The 24881-nt window shown below is 47.2% G+C and overlaps 1 protein-coding gene across 1 annotated transcript in view; it reads right to left on the bottom strand.

The window, feature by feature from the left end:
• LOC126536588 (uncharacterized) overlaps window positions 1-24438 on the bottom strand; it is a 29634-nt gene extending 5196 nt beyond the window's left edge. The window contains exons 1-2 of the mRNA XM_072287018.1: window positions 24116-24438; window positions 973-1066 (exon numbers count right to left, since the gene is read on the bottom strand). Of these exons, the coding sequence (XP_072143119.1) occupies window positions 973-1066; window positions 24116-24438 (417 nt within the window). The remainder of the gene's footprint in view (window positions 1-972; window positions 1067-24115) is intronic.
• Between the last annotated feature and the right edge of the window lie 443 nt (window positions 24439-24881).

Genomic DNA, 24881 nt, shown 5'->3' with positions numbered 1-24881 from the left:
TGTGTTACAAGCATCGGCGTATGAATAGGGTACACTTCTAACGTATCAATGTAAACGTGGCTGCTATCATTGCCACTTGCGATTTTTTGCGTGCCCCACAAGTGCAGACAAGAGAAATTGAAAGGCACCTCTCCTTTGTTGTTGTTGACCACAACCATTATAATGCCTGCAAATTATAAAGCCAAGGCAAGTTTGGTTGATTTCTTTTTTTTTCATGGAAATGAGGAAAGTGATGAAAGGAATGAAATGGGGCATCTGCTTAAGCACACGACATATTGCTGCGACAAGTTTGGGGTGCAATCATTACACGGGAAAAAAAAAGAATCGTATTTTGACAACAAAATTCAGGGGTGTGATCATTACGCAAGTGCAACCATTATGCAAATAAATACGGTATATTAATACGAGATGCTTCACTTAAATTGCGACGCGAATGCTTTACTGTAGCTGTACCCTACGAGTCTACAAAATTTGTCCGAACCGTTTCAGGGACCCTTTAATAAAGTCATCCACATATGTGAACACGTGGAGGGCACTTGCACCATTCAGGCGAGATGCGGGGTCACAATAAATGCTAGCTAAAGAAATGCTACTTGAAGCCGGCGCAACACACTACCCGAAGCATATGCTGCTATGTTGTACACAGAAGTGCTTTTATTAGAAGAAACCAAAGTTGCCTAAAGATGAAACTAGGAGAGACTAGAAGATTGCAAGAAAGATAAGTATGGTGTTTTGGATATCGATGTCTGTTTTCCTGTCTGCAGTGCTTGACAGTGACCAAGATTGCTTTGTGGGAAATATTATTACGCGTCTTGCTTGCTTTCTCTCCTCACCAAGAGTCATTGGGCGACCATAAATCACCTCCTCCTGTGCCAAGATGATTCATACTTTTGAAAAAGTTATTTAGGAATGAAAAGCACTCATAAAAATGTTCCGTGTCCCTTTAATGAACATCACTCAACAGGCACGTACCGTTTGGGCCGCTTCATGGTTGACAGCCGAGTAGTCATCCCAGGGAAGGAAGAGCAGAGTCCCACACCGAAAAATGCCCACAAGGCCAACCAACCTGAAAGGCATCATTCAAATGGATTGAAGTACATTGTACATACAGCTTGGCAGCAACAAGACAACAGACAAGAGAACCTGTGTTAGGCCAACACACGGAGGTGTTCATGCCCCCTTTCTGGCCACTGCAGCCATAGCTGACAGTACTTGTGATCCAGCTGCAATAAGTCGCAGCGTTTGTATTTTACATATTCTGCAGCCTACCAAGTTTTTAATAATCTCATACAAGTGTCAACCTACCCTATGTCAGAGTGTGCCTCCTGTGAAAGGGTAGGCATCTCTGAAGATACAACCCCTTATCGGCTTCTAATGCAAACACACATGCTTTTGAGCAAGCACTTTTCTGCATTCAACCATAGTCTCCTATGGTTTGCACACAATGGTTGCAGTGCAACAGATAAGTAGCAGTGCTTTGTGCCTAGCAGACAGAAGGATAATCTGCATGCACGTAAATTTAGTAGGTGCAGTACATTTCAGTACATTGGTTTTCTTTACGCTGCCAGTGAAAAGAGCTAGCACCGAGATAGTGTGTGCCGTTTACTTCACCGTATCACAGTTCTTGATCGCACCAGAGGTGTTCTTCAGACAGTCACACTTCCAACATGAATTTATTTAACTACGTCATGCCAACAACACTTTTATGTGATAGTGGTAAGGGCCTTGGCTGGGGTCATTAGAATGGCAAAGGCTGGCAGACATTACACATACTAAATCTGAACCAAGATTAGTTGCAGTTGTATCACAATGTACCAGGGGGAACCCAAAAGAGAACAAGAATTTTCACTTAGGACAAAAAGGACTGTCCCATCCGAAATAATCTTCAATGGAAACAATATACTTGTCCAACCCTTTTCTCCCACTGTTTGAACCAACTCTGCAGGGGCCACTCAACAGCATTAAGCTTGAGGAGCTAGAGTTAACTTCACCTCGTGCACAGTGCAAAATTTAAAAGCTCGTTCGTTTATTAAATTTCCTTCTTGAAATACAAAGGAAAGAAATCAGACGTAGTGCGGTCCGATAAATAGGGCACATGAGAATTGCAGATCAGTTCCTTTCGAGTTACACTTGATGCAAATTTTCAGCATATCATTGACTGCAAATGAAGATGGGAAAGCGGAAGAGAACACAAAAGCAACACAGGTGGCAATATGATATGCAGTAAACACCAACTAGGCTGAACTGAAGTTCTTATGAAGCAAATTTTCATATCCTGGCACAAAATCAAACAGGATTTCTACATTTTGCTTTTTGTTCTCTGCCAACAGTTGGGGAATAAACACTGCGACAATGTGTCTCATGCCCGATTCTGCATCCAAAATTTACTACCAAGAGCTGCAAGTCACGCCAGCAGCTTCTGAAATCTTGCCAGTTGTGTAGCAATAACTCACTCTTTTATCAAACCTTTCTGACAATCTTGTACGTACGATTGGTAGGAGGTCAGCCAAAATAATAAAGGTCTAACACATTTTTCTTTTCTTAAAACCACCCAAACCACCAAAAAACTCTTGCAAGGCTCAGTGCTTTCCCACAAACGTAGTTTGAAGCAGTTCAAATGTTTCTCTCATTGTATTTTTCCAAAAGGAGCCAAAACCTCAATGAAGTTTGTGGTCCATTATAAACACAACATCGCAATTTCGCAAGAGTAGCCCAAGAACAGTCAGTACAACTATCAGACAAGCCCATAAAACATTTCACAGCGATGTTGGCTTAGGTAATGACTTGTGAAGTGTCTACCTACACCCACCTAGCGGGACAACACAGCAATACAATAACAAAGAGCTGCATGAAGCTAGACAGGATTTTTTTTTCTGGGCCACCCCTTGTATACAGGCAATGGGTGCAGTGTGATCTCAATACAACTAGTTCGAAACCTACAATGTGCAATCGGCATGACAAGTCATACATCTGATCACACACCAAATAGCACCATGTGTGTCCTGCTTAATGTAGAAGCCTTGCCAATGTCGTACAACACGAGAGAATTGTAAGGGACAGCCTTAAGGGCCAAAGAAGCTTTGAAAACCTAGAACCTGCTTCTAAAACATGTACACATGCATGTGATAAGTATGGTAGGCAGGTAAGAAGTAGAAGTGCATAAACGTTTATCTCATTTGCCAATTTTCTGGCAGAAACCTGTGTCACCTTTAGGGTCACTTTCTGTGGCACATTAAAAAAAAAGGAAAGAATTAAGCATGGCGACTGCCGAATATGTAATATACAGGTTGCCTTATTTCTAGCTTTAGAAAAAAAAAAACGAAAAGAGTCAATTGTGGTACCATATAAACAATTTGTGTACATTTATTAAAAAAAAAAAGATGTTGCCATTTTGTGTTCAAATCAACGTATCTGTTCCTCTCGCACCTTCCATACATAACATGGCGCTTGAAAAAAATGAAAAATTTACACAAGGAATGATTTCATTTACACAACACAGGGCCACAACAGCTTGTAAGCATTACAAGCAAGTCAGACAGGCTAATTTAGCAACACCTTAATGCAAGCATCACTTGCACTGCTAGATGTCATTTGGAATTGATGGTGTGTTGACCAGAGGTAAATTGTCGATCACATTATCTTATTATAGGCATTGTTTACAATCTAACACTAACATCGTGAATATGTGTTTCATGAAAATAAACTTTAGTTCGAAGTCAGCGCTCGTCTACGTCACACCTTTCCTTCCTTTGTAGACTATTGCGCAGTGCAGATCAAACAAAGCAAAGAAACGGTTCCTTTAACATCCGAGATAACATGTGGTTTCAGAATTAGTGCCAATTTATTTCCGATTCGTAAACAAGGCTTGGATGCAGTGCGATGCTGGCGAGTTCACATAGAGAGTGCTACAGTGTGATCAGTAATCACTCAAAGTAACACTGAATAAGAGGTTCACACATTTAAAAAGGCTAGAGGAAACAGTTATGCACCAAGACATTAAGTAGTGCAAAGAATTTTAAACCTCCAATTTAGAACAACAAAGTTGCACGTTAGTTCTACTATAGACAGTAAATATCTACAAGTTTATTGCATTTGCACGATTCTAACATGCAGTTTTTTTAAAATAAAAAGTGTTGAAATTTGCATGCGTGTTACAATCCTAGCTAAGTCTACTCAAAATCAAAAATGAAACCAATTCTTAAAAAGAAAAAAAGGAAAGCTCAATGCAAGGTAGCCAGCCACACTGCTATTGAACGGGTTCTGTGAAGAAAGTGGTGCTCGGAGACATTGCAAGGTGGGTCTGTGGTGCACGGAATGCCCTCCCGCAGACAATGGTTGCGCGAGCCTCCTGAAGTGTGGCATTTGTAGTGCAATAAATGGAACTGAAGAAGATTTTCTGTGGTCGGTAGACAGCAAAAAGGTGGCGTCAACGAACTCAGCTAAGGACTAGCCACCAAAATTCAGCTGCACGTCTGTGGTTTTGGATGTTCCACGATCTTGTACAAATACGGTAGGACACTGCAAACTACTGGCATACATGTTACCGAGCTAATCGATTACATTCAGGAATGCTAGCAGTACATCCGATATTAGAATAGGGGAACGAAGAGAGCCCTACAAGAAGAAAGAAGTGTCCGAAAGACATATGGAGTGCAACAGGTACACTTTGCATTCAATTTTTTTCTCAAAATATTGAAGGCACAACTCGGTGACATCTCTTTGCCACAGAGCAAAGCTGCCTTTGCCAAAATTAAGAAGGAAACAGAAAAGGCCAAGCCTGCTTTACAGCATCATAAATGAACTGGTACTAGTAAACAAGCAGTACTATGTAAATTAAACAAAGTTGCAGGCGACAAGAAATTAACATAACAGGTATGTCAAGGAGATGAGTTTTTTTTTTAAGGACTGCTACAGGCACTCTTGTTACGAATGGCCCGCGAGTGGAATAAACTGGAAAAATGTGTGGCAAGTGGTCGAGAACGTTTTCTTCCTCTTACTCAGTTCCACAGGGTCTGGCTGCAGTGCTTCAGATTTGGGCTTGAGGTTCGTGCCACAGATAAAGGCACAATTGAGATTCCTTCAAAATACTGTATTGTTGCATTATTGTTGCAAAATTCAACACCATAATGAGCAATATTGTTTGTTAAAACACAATGTATTGTAATATGCAATTCGACATGCAATTTTGTTATACGCGTTTTATGTTACAGCATCGTTGTGCATATTGCAGTACAGATGTAGCCCACTCCTATCTAGGTCCTGTGTAAGGGGCCGATAGTATATTCAAATAAAAGATAGAAATGTCTGAAATCATTCCGGCACAAATAGCTCAAGTGGTCTCGTAGCCGTGCTACATGGGCACCCATTGACTCCTTTGTTTCAAGGGAGTCGGTGTCGCATGGCTGCCCGTCTGCAACAGAGTGCAATGGGCCTTTTTGGTGCAGGGAGTGGAGCAGTGTTCCTCTGCAGCTCAAGGGCGTACACTCATTCTCACAATCTCGCAATGCTCGACACAGAACTGAAATATTCATTTTCATTTGCTATATTTACAAGAAAGAGCAGAAAAGAATCTTATTCCCATTGTAGAACAGTTCAAGCAATGCTTGGTCCCTTTTATGCCTGCCATAGTCATTCTTGACGTGCTTGTACACACAGACGCCATTGTTCTCTTGCCGACCAAAAGGCTTACTCCGCATCTGCTGCAATGTGGTTTTGCCCAGTCTTGCTTTGCAGCTGCGTGCAAACCGACAGGAAACAAAATGTGGTTGGGTCACTTGGATTGTAGCATAAACAGCAAAAATCGGTAGCTTGGCAACCGTACACAAACGCAAGCAAACACATGGTTGCCAGCGTCACTCAAGGCATTACAGTCGAACCTGGCTATATCGAACTCGTAAAAAAATGCCTATCAGTTGGATATAGAGCATAATTCGATGTAAGCCTGCTAAATAATTGGATGTCATTAAAAGCACATACCATTTATAAAATCATTGTATTGATGAAACTAGCTTAGTTTCGCATTAAATAGTCCTGCATTTTCTTCTGCTTGAGAAATTTCGCTGCCTGCGACGCACGCACTTCTCCACATTGTCCAAGGAGTCGGAGCAGCTGAGGCCGCAACCTTCCACAATCGCGCAGGAGCACTGGACTAGTGCAAGTGCACCAATCACTTCGAAGGATGTGGGCAAAGGACCATCGTTGCTTTCCTCATTGCGCCCACTTTCACTTGTGCTCGGTACGGTGTCAACAATGTAGTCTTCATTTTCGGGCTCTCCTGTGGTCGCGACACCATCATTTGCACTCGTATACTCGTCCACCGTTGATTAGTCAACAGTTTCCGGAAATTCTGACAGCTCGCTCCAAACTTCGGCAACGCCAGCAGCGGCTTCATCGCATTCATCAGAATTTACAGTCATCACCGAGCATGCGGGAGCCAACTCGCACCTTTGCCATCTTGCATGACGAGGGCACAAGAGCCCAATTGGCTGTCTGAGAAAGTGCTGCGGGTGGGCCAGGATCATTTCTTGCAGGGGGGTATTGGCGGCTCGTCCGAGGCAGCGCAGTCACGATAGAGAGAGCGGTTGGATGGAGCCACGCTGCCGGGTTTAGCCGTTGCCGCGAGGGAAAGCCAACTTCTGGGGGCACTCTTTCACCGCTTGACGTTCTATATATCGGGAGTCGCTGCTATTTTTGTTCAATGTAAGCATAGTTTTTGCTATATGTAGTCGTAACTATACCATGGCCAGAAATTGTTTGATATATAGAATAACTCAATGTAAATGGGTTTGATATAGTCGGGTTCGACTGTACTATCTTTATTGAGAGCATTTTACAAGAAGCAGTCAATTTCTTGCATAAAATTTTATTAACAATTTTGCATTGAAAGCTTTTGGTAGAATAGTTTAGGAGCAATTAGAAGTGAAATTTCTTGAGCATATATGTGAACCAAACAATGACTGCCTGGCAACTTTTGTGAAACACCATGACAACCACGCCTTTGAGGTCCAACTCCTTTAGGAGTCTCGCGCTGTATTAGTAAAAAGAAGTTCCCGAGTGGCCGTGTGACAATGGCATTATACCTGCACTCTCTTTTAACTCCCTCTTTATCACTCTTCCACTAAGAGCTTGTTCCCACAGAGCTTGAGATACAACTTGCAATCAACTTTCTTGAAAGTTACAATTACAACCATCTTTCTCACATAATAGAGCAGTTCAGGCACCAGAATTTGAGTAATTGACCTGGAGTTCTTGTACACACAAGGAAATCTTTTTTACTGCAACGTTAACTGCAGGAGTAGCTGTGCCCAGTTGCGTTTCACAACTCTGTGTGAAATAATCAGTCTAGCTGTACAGACCTATTGGCTTCAAGGACATACCATGGCACCATTTGCTGGAATCTCTCCGCATTGTAGAAAGAGACATCACGCGATACCGGCGGCGAACTGTTCAGTATCCCCAGCAGTTTAACCACAGTTCATTCCGAACATTTGCACGTTTGAAGTGCTGTATGTGTGGTGTCATTGCAAAACAACCTAGTGCATACATCCCAAGCAGCGAAGGTTTTCAGCGATTGAGCAACCTGATGCTTTCAGTTCGCATGATCTTTGATAAAATCAGCTATAAGCGTTGCTACCCAAAACTTCTGGGAATTTGAAAAGCGCAGGCAAACAGTGTGGTACACATTTCCTCCGCAAGATGTAGCTAGCAATATGCCTTGTGGATCAGTGTGCTGAATGACTTGCACCTAAGAAGTATTGTGTTGCGAAGTGTTGCTTTGCAACGCAATGTTTCACCAATTTGGTGCATTTCTTGGCAACAAATATGGCAGACTTCAAGGATTTGCATCAAGTTTTGTTTTAAACTTGGCAAAACCGCGGCAGAAGCTCACCATATGCTTGAGGACGCTGTTGGAGTCAATGCCATGCTGGCCTTGATCACCAGGCTAAACCTGCCCGATGCTACACCACCACCACCATGAGCCAAAGTAGGACGTTTTTATGGCATAGTTCCTTCAAAGAGGGTCGAATGTGTGTTTGAAGACTATGAAAGTTCTGGACGCCCATCAGCGAGCAGAACCCCGAAAACAATAGGGGATGTTTGCAAGGCTATCCTTGGAAATTGCAGGCTAACTATGAAGAATGTCTGTGACATTGTAGGACAATCGTATGGCACAGTTCAGCAAATTTTGTTGGATGTTTTGAACATGAGGTGTATTGATGCAAAATTCATGCCAAGAATGCCCAATGTTGAACAGAAGCTGCACCGTGTGTCTGTCTGTACGGAACTGAAGAATTAAGTCAGAGACCATCCCACATTCCTCCCCAGTGTAACAACTGGGGATGAGACATGGGTTTATGGCTATGATCCTAAAACCAAACAGCAGTCGTGGCAATGGAAGGCACTAAATTCTCCGTGGCTGAATAAGGCACATGAAGTTTGTGGCAATGTGAAGTTCATACTCTTTTTTTTTTTTTTTACCTACATGGAATTTCCCACAACGAATTCATACCTCCTAGATAAACTGAAAGCGAGCTTTACTGCAATGTTTTGAGGCGCTTAAGAGAGCATTCGTTGCAAACGTCCGGAGAAGTGGAAGAACAACTGGCTTCTCCATCACAACAATGTGCCCACTCACAAATCATTCGTTGTTCGTCAGTGCCCGACTTGCAGTACTTCCGCACCCACCCCGTTTACTGAACCTTGCCCCTTGCGACTCTTTCTTGTTCCCAAAGTTGAATTTGAGGCTGAAAAGATGTCTGTTTACACTGTTGAAGGGCTCCAGTCAGAATTGCAGGCATTGCTCAACACACTGTCGCCTGGGGAGTTCCACGAATGCATGGAATAGTGGCAGAAATGCTGGGATTGGTGTAGCATGCGCAAGGGGACTACTTTCAAGGAGACAGTGCCAATTAGGCATTATGGTGAACACATTTATTTTTAAGACTGAATTTACTGAACTTTCGGTGAGCACCTCGTACACACTATTGCCGGAATAACAATACTGCACACAGATGCTTTAGCAGCGAGTGCAACTTGCTCATTTTCCCAGAACTATTGCAGGACGATGGCTTATCACTGGTCTATTATAACATGCGGAACTACAACTGCTTATATTTTTGTCACTGCAATCGACACTTCTGCCCTGTGCACGCATGCAAGTTGCATGCATTTCTGTGCAGGGCATTTCGACCGATGTCATATCAACTGAGCACGCTACAAGCCCTGTGCAAGTTGCTTACTTTACACTTACGATCACCATATAATTTCAATTTCAGCGACTTTATCAGCCAAGCACGCCGTTTTGTTTTGGGGTACGCGTCAAAACTCATACTGGGCTCGGTTGAATATGTCCGTCAATGTGACACCGAGCAGTAAACAATGCTGCAAGAGTGGGCAACTAAATTGCTGCCTTGGGAAGGAAATGCATTACTTACAGTCCTACAATCAACGCTTCAATCGACAAGCCAGCGAGCGGCGTTGGCTGTGGCAAAGGCACGAGTCACATGATGCCACACAATAAATCATTGCAATAGAAGCACCAACCTCTCCAGTAGTGGCCTTCGAGGCCAATAGCGAGAAGGCTAACACTATTGCTGGGCAGGAATTGCTGGAGCAAGATTTAACAGCAAGGAATCAGTATCCACACAACACCATATGGGTAAAAACAAGGTTGCCAGCAAGGCTATGTTTACCGAGTGCACTAAAAAATTTAAGAAATTTGCCACATGTCATTTTTAAAGCAGCCTTTTTTTAGTGAAACAAGGTTAAGTAAAATAGATTAAGGCATAACTGGAAGTCAAATTCTTGTGTGTGCACAATAAGCAAACAGCAGCTAATGTGGCCCTGACAGCTAGTTCAGAGCTGTATGACACGACCACAACTCCCTTGAGGTTCAACTCCTTAAGGTGGCCTTGCACTCCATTATCTGAAGAGAGTTTACGAGTGTGACAAATATTTACACCTTGTTAGTTGAAGATATCCCCACCCCAATTTTTTTTTACTCACAAGCCTGTCTTTACTATTATACCCAGTTCGATTTTAATGCTGCCATTTATTTGGTCAATCTCTCGCATCGAGTTCTTGACATGTATACGCGGACTCTTTTGCTTTCATTTGCACCACTTGAGTGAACACAAATAAGTTTCTTGTTTTTTCAGGGAAAACTAGGGCAGTTGCCTTTAATACACATGCTTTTCCATTTTGAAGACACCATGCAGTCTCACCATGATGATGAGAAGTGGAGCCATACTCTGAGTCAAGATGGCCATTCTGAGACAAAAAGGGAAACCAGGGACACCAGTGGAGCCAGGTAGTTGCCTTTCAGCTTTAGCTCCTGATCTGAAACACAGGTCACAGCAGTCTGGCTAAGCACACCATGTCACAAGAAGCACTCAAAGACCTCCACTTGTGATAAAGGCCACATTATCAACATGCGCACCATGCTGTTGCATCACATCCCACTTCAAGTTACTGCAGGGGACCTGATAACTTGAATGGCATCTCTACTACATAAGATTTTCAACTAATACACTCCAAGCACAAACACCTAAATATTGTCACGTGGTGGTGACGCTGAACAACACAGTAGCAATACTGTGAACGAGAAAACTAACTTTTATTGGGCGAACTTGTGCCCACAAAACAGGCTACACTTATAGCACAACGAAAGCGGCGAACACAGTCGGCGATCGTCGGAAATCTGATGAGCGGGTCAAGCGCGTCGGCTTTTATACAGGATCGTCGAATGTTCCAGACTAATCGTTGGGACCCGCGTGCCTTCCACAAAGTTCTACACCATTCGAGTCAGGCGAATAAATCAGATAACAGAAGGTTCGTCGACAACAGACTGTGGATAGAAGCATCGATAACTTTCCAGAAACTTCGGATACATGCAAGCGCGTCCCGCGCTGTGCGATAAGATTTGTTAGGCGGCGAAACGTGGTCGCCCGATAAATATAAGTACACGTGTCAATACCCCCCTCTTAAAAAGCATCGTCCCGATGCTACAAATATAAGAGAGCGACACACAAAAGGACACTTATTAAACATAAGTAACAAAACAACGAAAAGAAATAAAGTCTAAAAGTCAGTTACGCGAAGTCCCAAAGTTCGTCAACGCTGGTGGTACGGCTTGAGTCGCACAACGTGGACAATTTCAGGTCGTGAGCGACGCCGCTGTGACAGCGAAATGCCGTCTGGCACGACCTCATAGTCCAGTACGCCAATACGTCGGATGATCTTGTACGGTCCGAAATAGCGACGCAAGAGCTTCTCGCTCAGTCCTCGTCGGCGTATAGGGGTCCAAACCCAAACACGGTCACCGGGCTGGTACTCGATAAAGCGTCGTCGGAGGTTGTAGCGTCGGCTGTCGGTCCTCTGCTGGCTCTTGATCCGGAGGCGGGCGAGCTGTCGGGCTTCTTCGGCGCGCTGGAGATAGCTAGCGACGTCAACATTCTCTTCGTCAATGACGTGGGGCAGCATGGCGTCGAGCGTGGTCGTCGGGTTCCTGCCGTAAACCAGCTTAAACGGCGTGATCTGTGTTGTTTCTTGCACCGCCGTGTTGTAAGCGAAGGTTACATACGGCAGGACCGCGTCCCACGTCTTGTGCTCAACGTCGACGTACATCGCTAGCATGTCGGCGAGGGTCTTATTCAGGCGCTCCGTGAGACCATTAGTTTGCGGATGGTAGGCAGTTGTCCTCCTGTGGCTTGTCTGGCTATATTGCAGAATGGCTTGGGTGAGCTCTGCTGTAAAAGCCGTTCCTCTGTCGGTGATGAGGACTTCTGGGGCGCCATGTCGCAGCAGGATGTTCTCGACGAAAAATTTCGCCACCTCGGCTGCGCTGCCTTTCGGTAGAGCTTTTGTTTCAGCGAATCGGGTGAGATAGTCCGTCGCCACGACGATCCACTTATTCCCGGATGTTGACGTCGGAAACGGCCCCAACAAATCCATCCCAATCTGCTCGAATGGTCGACGAGGAGGTTCAATCGGCTGTAGTAACCCTGCTGGCCTTGTCGGTGGTGTCTTGCGTCGTTGACAGTCTCGGCATGTCTTGACGTAACGGGCGACGTCGGCGGTAAGACGCGGCCAGTAATACCTTTCATGTATCCTCGACAGCGTCCGGGAGAATCCGAGGTGCCCAGCAGTGGGATCGTCGTGTAAGGCGTGCAGTACTTCTGGACGCAGCGCCGACGGAACAACAAGAAGGTAGTTGGCGCGGACTGGTGAAAAGTTTTTCTTCACGAGTAGGTTGTTTTGAAGCGTGAACGAAGATAATCCACGCTTAAATGCCCTAGGGACAACGTCGGTGTGCCCTTCCAAATACTCGACAAGGGCTTTTAGCTCCGGGTCCCCTCGTTGTTGATCAGCGAAGTCTTCCGCGCTTATTATTCCAAGGAAGGCGTCGTCGTCCTCGTTATCTTGCGGCGGCGGGTCAATGGGGGCGCGTGATAGGCAATCGGCATCTGAGTGTTTTCGACCGGACTTGTATGTTACAGTGATGTCGTATTCTTGTAGTCTGAGGCTCCACCGTGCCAGCCGTCCTGAAGGGTCCTTTAAGTTAGCTAGCCAACACAACGCGTGATGGTCGCTGACCACTCTGAATGGCCTGCCATATAGGTAGGGGCGAAATTTCGCTGTAGCCCAAACGATGGCTAGGCATTCCTTTTCCGTTGTGGAATAATTGCCTTCCGCTTTTGACAACGACCGGCTAGCGTAAGCTATCACGTGTTCATGTCCATCTTTTCTCTGGACTAGGACGGCACCGAGGCCTAGGCTACTGGCGTCAGTGTGGATTTCGGTATCGGCGAGCTCGTCGAAGTGCGCAAGTACGGGCGGCGACTGCATGCGTCGTTTGAGTTCTTCAAATGCATCGGCCTGCGGCGTTTCCCACTTGAACTCGATGTCACATTTAGTTAGCTGTGTCAGCGGCTCAGCGATGCGTGAAAAGTCCTTGACAAATCGCCTGTAGTAGGCACACATGCCAAGAAATCTACGCACTGCCTTTTTGTCGGTGGGCTGCGGGAACTTTGCGATGGCAGCTGTCTTCTGCGGGTCGGGGCGGACTCCAGACTTGCTGATGACGGTGAAAAGTTAGTTTTCTCGTTCACAGTATTGCTACTGTGTTACCCAGCACCTCCACCAGATGTCACGTGGTGGTGACGCTGAACAACACAGTAGCAATACTGTGAACGAGAAAACTAACTTTTATTGGGCGAACTTGTGCCCACAAAACAGGCTACACTTATAGCACAACGAAAGCGGCGAACACAGTCGGCGATCGTCGGAAATCTGATGAGCGGGTCAAGCGCGTCGGCTTTTATACAGGATCGTCGAATGTTCCAGACTAATCGTTGGGACCCGCGTGCCTTCCACAAAGTTCTACACCATTCGAGTCAGGCGAATAAATCAGATAACAGAAGGTTCGTCGACAACAGACTGTGGATAGAAGCATCGATAACTTTCCAGAAACTTCGGATACATGCAAGCGCGTCCCGCGCTGTGCGATAAGATTTGTTAGGCGGCGAAACGTGGTCGCCCGATAAATATAAGTACACGTGTCAATATGAAATAATACATGCACACTTTCACTATGCTACAACTGTTGTCTTAGTTGAAATAAAAATTTGGTCTAGAAAACAAGCCCACCACATGGCCACAACAGCTCGGAGCTTGAACAAAATGCCCAGGTTGAAAGTTAAACTGCCCTAGTAAACCAACCTCTTTAGAAAAAAGTCCAATACAAATTTCTGTGAGTTAAAATAATTTTTGTATCCGATGTATGTTTATTACTCTGATAGAGTTTGCATTAGTCTACAACAATTGTTTAGTTTCTTGCAGTTCACTGCAAACTTCCGAAGTCCTTTGTGTTAGTGTGATAGTGCCTGCAGATAGACCAACAGAAAGAAATGCATAAGAGGTCCACTGCCAATGAGTGAGCGACTTATGTAGGTCATTCAAGAATAGAATCCGAAGCTTAGTCTTTAGACTAAGCTTTCTAGCATTGTATGCTGTAGCCTGCTACTACAAAAGCCCACACATTTGTACTGGGATTAGAACGAGATCCCAATCTGACCCAACTGACAGTCATTGGATGAGCGTTACCGTGAAACCCAAGTGAAAGTTTATTACTCTCCGACACGAAGAGGGCACCACGACAAAAGGGCAAGAGCCTGATGAGGTCCAGGTCAAGGGTAACAAAATCACATCATGGATAGTAAATATCACACCTGCCAACCTGTGAACTATAAAATTTGTGAACATCCCACAAACGAGATGGAGGAGGGGATAACAAGCACCTTTAAAAACTTTTCTCCAAGAACACATCTTCTGTGACATACATACAAACTTTAACAAATATTTAGCTTTGCATGCAGCTAAGAAGCAGTAGCAAAGTTGGCACAGCAGTGACTCACAGGCAAAATCCTGTTTTCAGATCAGCAACATTTAGAGCCAATGCTGATTTCATCAGCTTTAGGAACTATACTGGATGACATGCTGGAAGCAAGCACCCACCATTATATAAGAGTCTTGCAATGATACAACAAGGCGACACAAGTACCAGTTCTTTTTTGCATGCACTTTTTCCGATCTCGTACTGGCTCATCCTTCAACACTTTTAAAGCTTTTTCGCAAACTGAATTTGTTTTTCGCAAAACATGACGCAACAATAGTAAAATAATAGAACAAGCCCAAATTCGTAAAGCTTAAGAAAAATTCGAGATAGTTGGGAGATATGCATACATAGATGGATATAGACAGTGACAGTATCATAATGCACATCCTGCAATGAGAAGTCTTTAGTGTCCCTAGATCAATCGAAAGCAGCATTTAGCTTTTATATCGGTTAAATGTATGCCCTAAAACTGTTTCTGAACCCCTCTGCATGACAGACTGCACATAGTGGCCCTCCAACACACAACCGACTTTTAAGATATTACAGCGGGAGACAATTCTGCTCAAAATTGGAAATGTTCTGCTTTTGACGTCCCTATAAGGTTTTTTTTTATAGGTTAGCTCCAGGGTGAGGGTTATTCCACAAGCGAGGCACAAAAACCACACACAAAAAAAAGAAAAACAATCAGCTATTCTTTCCACACGTGGAAACGCACGGCCGACGGGTCCACAAAAATTGTCGCAGCAGAAAAAATTCCCACGCAAGTGCTGCACTGTGTACTTCGATGGAGGTCAGTCATCACGTGTGTTAAAAGTACTATTATTAGCACACCTTGCCTCTTATTAGGGCCTCAACAGCAAGAATGTGGAGGCTTGAAATGGCTTGAGACAGCATGCATAACACAGCCGCCATGCAAAATTATTGAAGCTTAAATGAAACATTTCGCCGAGGTGTAATTTCCTTGTCACTTGTGCCTACCACTACAAGTGCATTGTAGTTTGACCGGATTTGCTGCACCTACGAGAACCGGCGCGCCTACAAGAAGAAAAGTTTTGCCCAATACCCCACAATACATTTTCTGGCATTCTGGGAGAATAACGCCTATCCATTCAAGCACAAAACAAAAAAACTGGTTCCTCAAAATCCAGTGAAATGCGCTAAGAGTTGGAGGTGCTTCCTATACGGCCGTTGCATCTGTATGCTGCAATAATATGCCTCGGGAACAATTCAGCGAATGATGCCACGACGGGCTCACATTGTTGGCATAGTCTGTAGTGCGGAAAACTTTATCTGCTACAGAGACTACGACTGTTGTCTGTGTCAAGGCTGTCTGCAGCCGTCACGTGAAATACACGTTCCTGCTAAAGGGCACAGCAGCTGGCGTTCGCCTACGTTCGCAGGAAGACCGCTGCCAAGGCGCATTAGGTAAAGACTGGTCGATTTGGCATCCATCAACGAGGACTGGCCCAGGTCGCCTGACGTCCTTCAACTCGCGCGATTCTGTTTCCTGAGCACAAATGAAATCCAAGACCGGACAATTCTAGGAATTCGGTGTACATGAGCGGGCTTTTATGGCGCTTGAGTTAGCAGTCAGATTGGAATTTTCTCGACAGTGCATATCACACGTTACCTCCCAGGTAGAGAAGGCCATTGAACCGCGTGGCAAAGAGCACGCGCCGCAAGCAAGTGGTGCGCAGAAGGCTCACGCTTTCGTCGAGCTGGACGGAAGTCCAGTGTCAGTGACCCTACTTCGCGACGTTCCCTCCAGGCCATTACGTTAGAAGTCGCTAAGACTTACCCATACAACGGTGCACTTCGACAGAAGAACCAAGGAAAGAACGGAACGTCTCTTGAGACGGTAGCACAACTCCCGCACCACACACGCCTTAATTATTGCACGAGTAGAGCAGTCTTTTATACAAAGCGGGTCGGTACACGTGACCCGCGGCCAACCTCTGCGGCTTGTCGCCGATATCGCGTCGCCGCCGCAGCTGTTCTAGCCAACCGATGACATCACGACGATGACATCATGAAGGCGTGGTCTGCGCTTGCGCTGTCGAAGCGAGCGCATGCGCAATAGGAATAACCCTTGGTTGCGAGAGTGCTGACAAGGCGCGACAATGAGGAGGAGGGTAGCGCAGTGAATTTGTGCTGCTAGTGCGCTGCGCCAAGCAGGGATGCATCCGCTGCCACGCGCGCATCACGAGCAGCGGATAGCGGCGGCCAAGCCAGCCAGCAGCTGCTGGCCGAGGTGGTGGCCTTGAAATAACGTTCTTATATATTGTTAGACATACTTCGGTTTGATAGCTCCCTACGCGAGCCCACTGGCCGATGTGGCCGCAGCGGCTGTCCTGGAATTACCGGCGCTGCAGTCGCTTCTTTCTTCACGCGCCGTGCGTCGTCTGCTCCTGATGCGATGCGTCGTTTGCGCCAACTGGCCTGTACCGCTTCCGTCAGTAAATGTAGGTTAGATTATTGCTTACCCGTCGGTAAATGTTGTTTAGATGCGCACTCCGAGTTATGTGACAAACCTGCCGCGCTTAAATAACAGCGACTTTACTGTGTCGGTGTATCTGTGTTTATGTGTCTTTCAGTCGCGTTTCTCTTCACGCACGGTGCTTCGTGTACTATGATTGCTGCGATGCATCATTTGCCCCACCTAACCTGTACCGCTTGCACGTTAGTGAATGTGGTTTAGCTGCCCGCTCAAATTTTTATGCCAAGGTAAATGGAAAAAATGATATTTGCCTGTGCCGACCTCGAAATGCACGTGTGGCTGGCGCATCGATGTTGTAGCTGTACGGCGCAAATGAGCGGCCGGGTGCGACGATTCGGTTTTCCAACCAACTTGTCCTAGTCAGAAGCACCACACTGGTCTGCTCAGTGCTTTTTTCTGGCAGCGTATTCATACCGTGTGTAATAAAGACGAGCGCCTGTGTATATAATCTGCAGCGGTATTAAGAACGTATCGCACGTAGCTGGAGATTGTAAGGCGCACCAAATGCGCCTTACAACCAATAACCACTGCTGGTAAGCTAGCTCTCGTTATTTTAATGCATAAACGTTCTTTGGCGAGCACCCTTGCAAAATCTGTCACGCGAAAAGTGTAATGCCTTGTATCGGCACAAAAATGCGTATAATTTGCGAAGTTAAAGGGACCCTGAAACGATTTTGACGATTTTCTAGAAACGTACTGAGTCGTTAGAGTAGGTCCTTCTGATCATTAATTGACACATCTAAGTGCTCCACGTAAAGCGTGTAATTTATTATAACGTTTTAGAAATGCACATCGCTGCCGATTGCAGCACGCTGCTCGGCGCAATTTTAAGCCGCCCCTACCCATATGCCGGAAATCACCCATATGACGTCAGTGGGGCGAGCTATCCGATTGGCCTGGGAAACCCCACTGCCAAAGGAAAATATGATTATCGAATCGGCTAGGCCACCCCCAATGAAACGCAAAGGGGAAGACGTTGATCCGTTGGTGGCACTAGAGAAAAGATTAGAAGCCAAAATCGAAGCTAAATTTGATTCTTTCATGGCCCAAATTATGGGAGCAATACAGCAGACTCAAAGCCAGATCCAAGCCCTTACGGGTGAAGTACAAAAGCAAAGGTCAGAATTAGTAGCCATCGGAGAATGGCAACTAAAAGCAGAGGAACAACTCGACCAGCTCCAACATGACCGCGCAAAGTGAGTCTTTAATCTGGCAGTGGAACTGTCGCGGCTTCCAACGCAAGCGAGCGTTAGTACCTGGCGCTATTAGATGAGAAACCGCTCGCTATAGCCCTGCAGGAGACGGGCAAAGCAGTACAACTCTCGGGATAGCAAGCTTCTTCAAGTGACAGGGGTGAGAAATCTCGCGTCACTACGTTCATTAAAGGGACCCTGAAACGCTTTTGACGATTTTCTACAAACGTACTGAGTCGTTAGAGTAGGTCCTTCTGATCATTAATTGACACATCTAAGTGCTCCGCGTAAAGCGTGTAATTTATTTTAAGGCTTTAAAAATGCACATCGCTGCCGATCGCGGCACACTGCTTGGCGGAATTTTAAGCCGCCCCTACCCATATGACCGAAATCACCCATTTGACGTCAGGGGGCGAGCTATCCGATTGGCTGACCAGGGCGCGTGATCGATCATTTTTCCAACTTTATGGTAAACAAATGATCTTCGTAATAGTTGGAATGTTAGTTAATTTGTTTTTATAAAAAGAAAGTAACATAAGGAGAATGAACAAGAACAATTTTTCAGTACACTTAAGCACTTCCGGCAAACAGCAATGGTCGTCGCCTTGTGTACAACGTACTCCATTTTGACGAGAGCTCCGCGGTCAGAGTCGCGAGCACTATGATTCAACTTGGTTGCCATGTGGACTGCAAACGTAGTGACTGGCAATATGTCAAGCTGTGACATCGTGTCCCTCTGCAAGGCAGCGTACGAGCGAACTGGCTGCTGCGCATCGGACTGCCGCTATCCGATCGGCGCCAGAATTTGCGAGTTCGGTATTAGGGCAAACGCAAGCGCAAGGGGACAGGGTCTGGCCGCTTGACTGTGCCGTAACGGGATGAGCCATGAGATGAGCAGAAGGGCAAATGTGAATGGTCTGCACGGTGCAGCCACCTGGTGGCACAGAGCTCAACCATACACAGTAGCAGCAACGAAGTGTATTCGTCTTTGCTGCTGGTGTGTATTTTTCGCAGGAGTGTAATCATCAACACGTTGTTTTTATAAATGTTTAACGCCAACAAGTGTCTAGACCGTGCAGACCGATCAGGCCGCTCACGTACGTCTACGCTAAACAGGCAGCTTGGCAGTCATGCAGTCAGGCAGTCATTTGCCGAAATGACCAGCTTGCCTGTGGTTACCGGAATACCAGACACGCTCGGTGCTACGACAGAATGCTCGCAACGCACGCTGCTTCGATAGCTCGCGCTTGGTGTCGACGGCCAAGCGGCTAGGTCTCGCGCGGGCGAGGGCGTGCTCCAAAACAACCGGAAGTGGACGATGTGACGTCGCATCGTGACGCAGAACCAGTGAAGGCGGAGCTTAGCCCCGCTCGCTCGGCGAACGAGTTGAGGAGGAAAAGCATGGCTAGGGAGGAGGGTAACTTCTAATCGTTTGTAGCTCCATTAAATTGTGGTGCGAATGTTCTACTTAAGCTGTACCCTACGCGTCTACAAAATTTGTCCGAACCGTTTCAGGGGCCCTTTAAGAGGAATATTGCAGCAATTGTGCACGAAATCAACTCGAGAGACATTGAGGCAGTGCTTCTGGAAATTATTACGGGACGGAAAGAGGAACCGAGCGTGTTCCTATTAAACTTGTACACTACTCCACAGCAGAGAAAGGTGCGATTCAGGGCCCTCTTTCGCAAAGCTATTCAGGCAGCCGGGACTAATCCCTTGCTAATAGTAGGTGACTTTAATGCAGCGCATCCGGAATGGGGTTACGCTAAACAAGATCCAAAAGGTAGGCAGCTATGGGAGGACGCGCACGAGCTAGGACTCACCCTACACACGGACCCTAGCAGTCCGACCTGGGTGGGTAACAGCGTGTGCGCAGCAGTGGCGTAGCTAGGTCGTCTGGCACCCGGGGCCCATAGGTCTTCTGTCACCCCCCCCCCCCCCGGGTGTAGCCGGCGGAAAGGGTGTCTTCAGGCGTATATGACACCCCCCCCCCCCACTGGCCCCTTGCACCCGGGGCCCACGGCCCCCCGGCCCCCCCTGTTGCTACGCCACTGGTGCGCAGACACCTCCCCTGACCTGACCTTCTCAAAAAATATGACAGATCTGAATAGGAAAAACTCGGAGCTCAATTTCGGAAGTGATCATTCCATTCTGGCCTCGATCCTTAAAAAAGGGGTGAAGACGCGTCGTGTGCGTCAACCGAGGATCACCGAATGGGGATTATTTAGGGAGAAGCGAGAGAGAGCTGCCATAGGGAAAATCACAAACAGAGAAATGGACGGAGGTCATCGCGCGTCACGTTGAAGAGGCAACCAAGACGCTTGAAGGGGACGATGCACCGGAAATCATCGATATCAAACTGCTTCACATGTGGGAGGCAAAACGTGGTATAGAGCGCAGACTAAAGAAGCAAAAATGGAACCGTAATCTTAGAAGGCGGGTTGCTAGACATAACAAAGAAATTGAAAATTACGCGATCAAATTATGCGAACAGAATTGGTGCAGCAGATGCGACGAGATGGAGAGGGGCATGAGTCTTTCCAAAACATGGGGTCTGCTGAGACACCTATTAGATCCGACCAATTCGAAAACCCTATCGGGAATTAGATTATCAAAAGCCAGGTACGCGTATGAGGGTAAGGACGCGGAATTTATGGACAAACTAATCACCATGTACATTGGCGATACGCATAGCACCCCCCTCCCGGAGTACGACGGAGCTCCCAATGAGGAGCTCGACGCACCCATCACGGAGGCGGAGGTCAGGGCAGTAATATTGGGACTAAAAACCAAATCAGCCCCGGGCCCTGACGGGATTACAAACAAAATTCTAAGAAATCTGGACGATGCCTCCATCAGCGCTCTGACGGAGTACATGCAAGAAATTTGGACTAAAGGCCACCTGCCACGCCAGTGGAAGATGGCAAACGTGATCCTAATTCCAAAGCCGGGCAAACCCCCTAAACTAGAAAATCTAAGACCTATTTCCCTAACCTCATGCATGGGGAAATTGATGGAGCGCGTAGTCCAGACCAGATCTCTGACTCACTTTATGGAGTAGAACGACCTGTGGCCGCACGAGATCATCGGCTTCCGACCGGGCTTGTGTACGCAGGACGTGATGCTCCGACTAAAACGTGACATAATCGACTCATGTTCTAGAGACGCCAAGGTAATCCTCGGCCTGGACTTGACAAAGCCTTTTGATAATGTTAAACACGAAGCGATACTCCACGGTCTCCAAGAAATCGGGGTAGGCGCGCGAACATTCGATTATGTCAAGGACTTTTTGTCAGACAGAACTGCCGGCATGAAGTTCCAAGATATTGAATCTCCAACACTGAAATTAGGAAGCAGGGGCACGCCGCAGGGCTCGGTTCTTTCCCCGTTCCTCTTCAACGTGGCGATGAGGGGCCTCCCCGAAGCTCTCAGAAGCATACAGGGGCTAAATTTCAGTATTTATGCGGATGACATCACCCTCTGGACCAACCAGGGGAGCGATGTGAGCATCGAGGAGCGCCTGCAGGCGGCGGCGGACACTGTCGTGGACTATGCTGCCAGTAGGGGTCTCTCGTGCTCACCGCAAAAATCGGAGTTATTCGTCTACAACCCAAAGTCGCTCCGGTGCAAGCGTAGCTGGGAATTTGACATTAAAATAGAGGGGAAACCAGTCCCAAAGGTAAACCAAATCAGAATCCTAGGACTTTTCATACAGGAAAACGGATATAATGATGGGACAATCAAAAATCTAGAGGGATTTGCCACACAAGCACTTGGCATGTATAGTAGGGTCGCGCTGAAAGGACGAGGCCTGAAGGAAAGAAGCTTGCTTAAACTTACCCAAGCATACGTAAGAAGCCGCGTGTGCTATGCCACGCCTTTCTTAAACATCAGGTCAGAGGAGAGGAGGAAACTCGACTCGCTCATTCGACGGTGCATAAAGAGGGCCTTAGGCTTACCAATTACCACCTCCACAGAGAAGCTCCTCTCTATGGGAGTGCACAATACATGGGACGAAATAGCGGAGGCTGTCAGAATTTCGCAGCTTGAAAGATTAAGCCGAACAACCACGGGCAGAGCTATCCTCGAAATGGTAGGCCTGCAAACAGATAGGGGACTACGAGGCAAGACAAACATCCCGCTGGACTGCCGAGAAAATATAATCATTCCCCCCCTCCCTCGTAACATGCATCCCATATTCAACGTGGAGAGGAGGGAAAAGAGAGCAGAAGCACTAATCAAACGCTTTGATTCAATAGACAGCAAGTCGGTTGCGTACGTGGACGCGGCAAGTGGCAAGTCGGGTGCAGCGGTCGCCTCGGTGGTCGGCGGCCGAGGTGCCCCCGTATCGGCCGCCACCATTAGAAGCCGCAACTCGGAAACGGCTGAAGAAGTTGCGATAGCGCTCGCTTGCGTGGGAACGGAAGCAAATGTCATAATTAGCGATAGCAAAACGGCCATCTGGAATTTTGGAAAGGGTAGGATCTCGCCGGAAGCGGCAAGGGCTCTGGCCAGTAGACGGCTGAACAGAAAAATTATCCTAATTTGGACCCCTGCACACACGTCCGTTCCTGGCAACGAGGCGGCCCACGAGTTAGCCCGAGCTCTCTACTTACGGGTGGCTGTGGAACCGCCCGACTGCCGGAACATGGACGAGCGTCTGCAAAATTATACGGCGATTGTCGAAAATTATCGGCTACGCAAGAGACTGGTGCCACCACCGGATAAAAGTCTAAACAATAGAGAGGCAGTCGCATGGCGGCGCCTGCAAGCTGGGAACTTCGTAAACCCGGTCTGGGCATACCATGTTATGCATGATAGAGAAAACGATGAGTGCAAACACTGTGGGGCGAGAGGGACCCTCGATCACATAATCTGGGAATGCGCTAGCTCACCAGGGGCTAAAGCAAACATAAATTGTAGAGAGGCCTGGGAAGCCCTGCTGCGGAGCGAGGACCCTACTCCACAGCAACACGCCATCCGCCTTACGGAAGAAGCCGCGAAGAGTCAAGACCTCGTTGTTTGCTTCTAATCGTGGAGGTTCCGGCCCCCGTCCCCAAGGCCTGTGTGCCGGGGACGGGGAGTAGGGGTCTCCTTACCCGGCGGTACAACAATGCTGCTATCATCATCATCATCTATCCGAATGGCTGACCAGGGCGCGTGATCGATAATTTTTCCAACTTTATGGTAAACAAATGATGTTCGTAATAGTTGGAATGTTAGCGCAGAGCTTGTTAGTTAACGCAGAGAATGTTAGCGCAGAGCTTAACCAGCCAAAGAAAGAGCTAATATTGCTCTAACCAAGTGTAAAACATTTTAAACATTTACAAAAACAACGTGTTAACGATAACACTCCTGCGAAAAATTTACACCAGCAGCCAAGAAGATTACATTTTGTTACTGCTACTGTGTGTGGTTGAGCTCTGTGCCACCAGGTGGCTGCATCGTGCAGACCATTCACATTTGCGCTTCTGTTCATCCCCTGAAACCACACGCAAGGGGACACGGACAGGCCCTGTCTCCTTGCACTTGCGTTTGCCCTAATACCGGACTCGCGAAACGCTATTGCGTTTAATCTTCCGGTGTAAAGTGACGGCCGCAATCGCACAAATCCTGGCGCCGATCGGATAGCTGCAGTCCGATGCGCTGCAGCCAGTCCGCTCGTCTACTGGCTTGCAGAGGGACACGATGTCGCAGCTTGACATATTGCCAGTCGCTACGTTTGCAGTCCACAACGCAACAAAGTCGAATCATAGCGCTCGCGAAAACACAAACCGACACTGACGGCGGAGCTCGTCAAAGACAGAGCACGTTGTAACACAAGCAGACGACACTTGCTGTGTGCCGGAAGTGCTCAAGTGTACGCAACGTCGCGAGCGCTCTACGCGCTCCCACTCACCAACACTAGTGCAGCCAACTGGAAGGCCGTCGACTTCGAGCACCTCACCGCAGTTCGCCAAATGTACGCGCTTCCCCGCTTCTCGCAAGTGGGGGCAACTCTCGCCGAAGCCGGAAATTGGCCGCCCTCACTTCGCGCGCGGAAACAAGCGCTTCACCACATCGAGCGTCTGCAACGGTCGCCACAGGGCACGTGGTTTCAGGGCAGGTTCCCGCAGCTCTGTTCCAGCCCACAGTGCCTCCCGAACGTTTGCTAGCACAGGATTTTTGGAGGTCGCTTCAGTCACTACAGACGGTACCAAGACCTTGGAGTAAGCAGCCTCGAGCACGAAAACTTCAGCTGGCTGCTCGACGGAATGTGCAGAAACAGGCAGCGGCAGGCGACTCAGGCAGTCGGCATTCGCGATGCTGGCTCCGGGTCGGTACTTCAGCTTGTAGTTGTGAGCGGCCAGCATCAGCGACCAGTGCAGCACTCGCGGAGAGCACGTCTCTGGCACAGGTTTGTCAGCGGCGAGCAGGTTAAGCAGAGGCTTGTGGTCGGTGACCGCCTCAAACTCTCGGCCCCATACATACTGTCGAAACTTGGTCAGTCCGAACACAAGAGGGAGAGCTTAATTATCCAAATGACTGTAGTTGCGCTCAGCTGGCGCGAGACTTCTTGATGCAAAAGCGATCGGACGCTCAGCACCCGTGTCGTCACGGTGAGCCAGCACAACTTCCACTACATGCGGTGATGCATAACAAATCAGCACCAAGGGCTTCCTAGGGTTGCAGTGTGGCAAAACCGCAGCAGGCACCAGCAACTCTTTTCCGAAACGCACGCTCCTGGTCAGCACCCCACATCCACGATGTCTTGGCTGCGAGCAGCTCATTCAGTAGATGAAGAGCAGTAGACAAA

Source organism: Dermacentor andersoni, chromosome 3 (assembly GCF_023375885.2).
Source record: "Dermacentor andersoni chromosome 3, qqDerAnde1_hic_scaffold, whole genome shotgun sequence".
Taxonomy (NCBI): domain Eukaryota; kingdom Metazoa; phylum Arthropoda; class Arachnida; order Ixodida; family Ixodidae; genus Dermacentor; species Dermacentor andersoni.
Note: the sequence above shows the minus strand (reverse complement) of the source record. Positions and strands in the feature narration are given on the sequence as shown.